We start from the raw sequence: 3,049 nt of genomic DNA, 5'->3' as shown, positions 1-3,049 counted from the left end.
CCTCCCATGTTTTTTAAAGTAACATTTTGTGTGATCTATGTATCTTTTAAGAATAAATTAAAAAACATTTAAAAATAGAAATAATAGGGTGAGTTGGGGAAAAATACACCGAATGTCAGATAAAGCCTATTGTTAGTACGATTTTGACAATATTCTCTCATCATTTTTAACAAATGTCTCACAACAGTACAAGGTGTCGGTGGAGGGTTGATGTACGGGACCGTGTATGATGTTATGTATCTTTGCGTTGTAAGTTCACAACTTTTACTATACACTTGTTGTTCATGTATGTTCATCTATAAATGATGTAAAAAATAAGAAGAACAGGGTGGGTGGGGGATAATACACCCAATGTAAGATACTTTGGGTGGTTGTAATATTTCGAGGATGCTCTTTAATCATTAGTTAAAATGTTCCACAACAAGCACGGTATTGCTGGCAGGGTGACGTGTGATGTCACGTAGGATGGTCTGTAGGCTTGATGTGTAAATTCACACCTTTTACTATACACTTAGTCTTTATGTATGTTTATGTATGTGTGATACACTTCAGTACATTTTTTTAAATGCCAAAAAAAAAGAAAGCAACACACGCAAACCCCCCACTGAGAGCCTCCCCCCACCTGCTGGAAAGTGGCTGAGGGAGGATTTCGGCACCGGCAGGCACCTGCGTCGGTGGGGGTGGGGGAGAGCCCAGTGGGCAGCGCCCAGGAGACCGAGGAGGCCCCGGCCCAGCACTCAGCCCCTCCCCGTCCCCTTCACAGTCACCCCGAATTGGAGGCACCCAGCATCCCCTGTTAGCAGCTGGGAAGTCGTCACCCAGGGAGGGCCACCCGAACAAAAGGCCCTGGGTCCATGCAGCACCGTGGGGGGCCACCCAGAGTGCAGGAGGAGGGCCAGGCCCAGCAGGTGACAGCGGGACCCCCAGGCTATCTTGCGCCCAGGTGTGCACACATGGATCTGGAAGCAGAGGGGGAGACGGCCAGCGATGGGGGAGGGAGGGGCCACCCAGGGGCCGGGTCCCCATCGACCTCATGGCTGCGCCTCTCATTTTCCCGCTTGCCTGATGCAGCCCCCAAAAGCGAAAGGAGGGCGGCGTGTGCGGAGGAGGGGACCCCACCCAGCCGCGGGCGGCAGCTGCCCCGCCCCCCTGGTCAGCGACCCCACCACGGAGGCACCTGGGCAGCCGAGGCCGCTCTTCATGCACTTTAATGACACGGCAGGAGGGGCTTGGGGCTCCGGGCAGGGGAGGGTCCAAGGGGGCGGGGAGGGGGCTCGGGGCAGGGTGCTGGCTGGGGCAGGGCCGGGAAGGGTGGGGGGCAGCGGCGCTGATGGGGACCCCGACCGAGGCCCCTCAGGGCTCCTCCGGGAGGTAGCGGCGGATCCAGTCCAGGTAGTGGGTGACGCGGGTGTAGACGCCGGGCCGCTTGTCCTGGGCGCAGCCGTCGCCCCAGCTGACCACGCCCGCCTGCAGCCACGTGCCGTTCACCTTGCAGGCCAGGGGGCCCCCGGAGTCGCCCTGCGGGAGGCGGGGTCAGCGGGGCCCGGCGGGGCAGGGTCGGCGCGTGGGAGGGGGGCGGGGGGGCACCGGGCAGGAGTCGCGGCCCGCGCGGCCGGCGCACATCATGTCGTCGCGCACGATGCGGACGCTGTCCCCCGTGGAGGTGTCGCTGTGGTACTGGGCGTCACAGTCGCCGTTGTCCACGACGGGCACCTTCACCTGCCGCAGCGGGTAGGGCGGGGGCAGGGGCTCTGCGGGGACGAGCGGGGCGCTGGGGCGGGAGGGGCCGAGCCGCCGCCCCCGCCCCGCCCTGCTCCGCGACCCGGGACCGTCTCCCCGCCCCGCGCCCCCGGCCGTGCTCCTTGCGCCCGACCCTCGCCCCGTGCCCCGCCCCGCCCCGCGGCCCCGGGGCAGTGCTTCATCCAGCACCTCGCGCGGGAGACGCGCCCCGCACCGCGCCCGGCCAGGCACCGCACGCCGGCTCGGCGCCCTCCGCCCTCCTCCTCGCGTCCTCACCTCGCGCCCTTAGCCCCACTCACCGCGCCCGACCAGCCCTTCGCCCGGCGCCCCGCGCCCCGCCCCGCACCTCCTCCCGTTGTCCTCTCCCGGGCACCCCTCGCCCCTCGCCCAGCGCCCCGCACCTCCTCCCGTTGTCCTCTCCCGGGCACCCCTCGCCCCTCGCCCAGCGCCCCGCGCTCGACCCGCGCCTAGCCCTCACCATCGTCGCCCACGTCGCCCCAGCTGGTCAGCCAGCACGGCGTCCCCGCGGGGAAGGCCTGGGCGGCGGGGGGCAGGCGCAGCGGCTGCACGCGGCCGGACAAGTTCACGGGCGACCGCAGCCCCAGCAGCGCGATGTCCGCGCCCTCCTGCGCCGAGCAGTAGCCGGGGTGCGGGAGCACGCGGCCCACGGGCAGCAGCCGGTCCCCGTAGTACAGGTGCTGCTCGCGCAGCTGCACGCGGAAGGCGTCGGGGCTGACGAGTTCCCTGGGGAGGGGCCCACGGGCTCGGGCCAGTCAGCCCCTGACCTCCCTTCTCCAGCGCCCCCAGACCCCCGGCTTTGAAAGGCCCCCCAATCCCCTGAACCCTCTGGTCTAGCCCCTGCAAGCCCCCCCTCGTACGCCCCCTTCAAATCCCTGGACCCCCCAGGATCTGGAGCCCCAGGCTCTCGTAAACCCGCCTCCGGCCTCTCGGACCCCCCAGTTTCCTGGACTCCCCCGTCCAGACCCTGATCCTCCAGCCTCCGAGCACCCCTGCTCCTGGAAACCCCACCCGCAGCGCCCTGGACCCCGGGGGAGCCGCGCCCCACCTCCGCGCCTCACCGTCCGACGCAGTGGGCGGTGGTCAGCACCCACTGGGGGTGGATGAGGGAGCCCCCGCAGATGTGCTTCCAGAAGGCCGCGTGGAGGCGCAGGCTCACCTGCCAGGGCCACTTGCTCTTGGAGGCCTCCTGCCCCCCCACGATGGCCCCGCGCTCCAGGGCCTGGTGGGGGGCTGGGAGGGGGCGGCATAAGAGGCGGCACAGCTGGACCCTGGCTCAGCGCCCCCCACC

At 66.8% G+C, this 3,049-nt stretch overlaps 1 protein-coding gene across 1 annotated transcript; it reads right to left on the bottom strand.

Moving 5' to 3' along the window:
• Window positions 1–1,114: 1,114 nt before the first annotated feature.
• On the bottom strand, window positions 1,115–2,483 carry LOC131275654 (tryptase-like; the record flags this gene model as incomplete). The annotated part of the gene is made up of 3 exons (XM_071211493.1): window positions 1,115–1,518; window positions 1,588–1,751; window positions 2,219–2,483. Coding segments are annotated over 3 exons (594 nt in total), but the record flags the coding sequence as incomplete, so codon positions are not given.
• Between the last annotated feature and the right edge of the window lie 566 nt (window positions 2,484–3,049).

Source organism: Dasypus novemcinctus, chromosome 23 (assembly GCF_030445035.2).
Source record: "Dasypus novemcinctus isolate mDasNov1 chromosome 23, mDasNov1.1.hap2, whole genome shotgun sequence".
Classification (NCBI taxonomy): Eukaryota; Metazoa; Chordata; class Mammalia; order Cingulata; family Dasypodidae; genus Dasypus; species Dasypus novemcinctus.
Note: the sequence above shows the minus strand (reverse complement) of the source record. Positions and strands in the feature narration are given on the sequence as shown.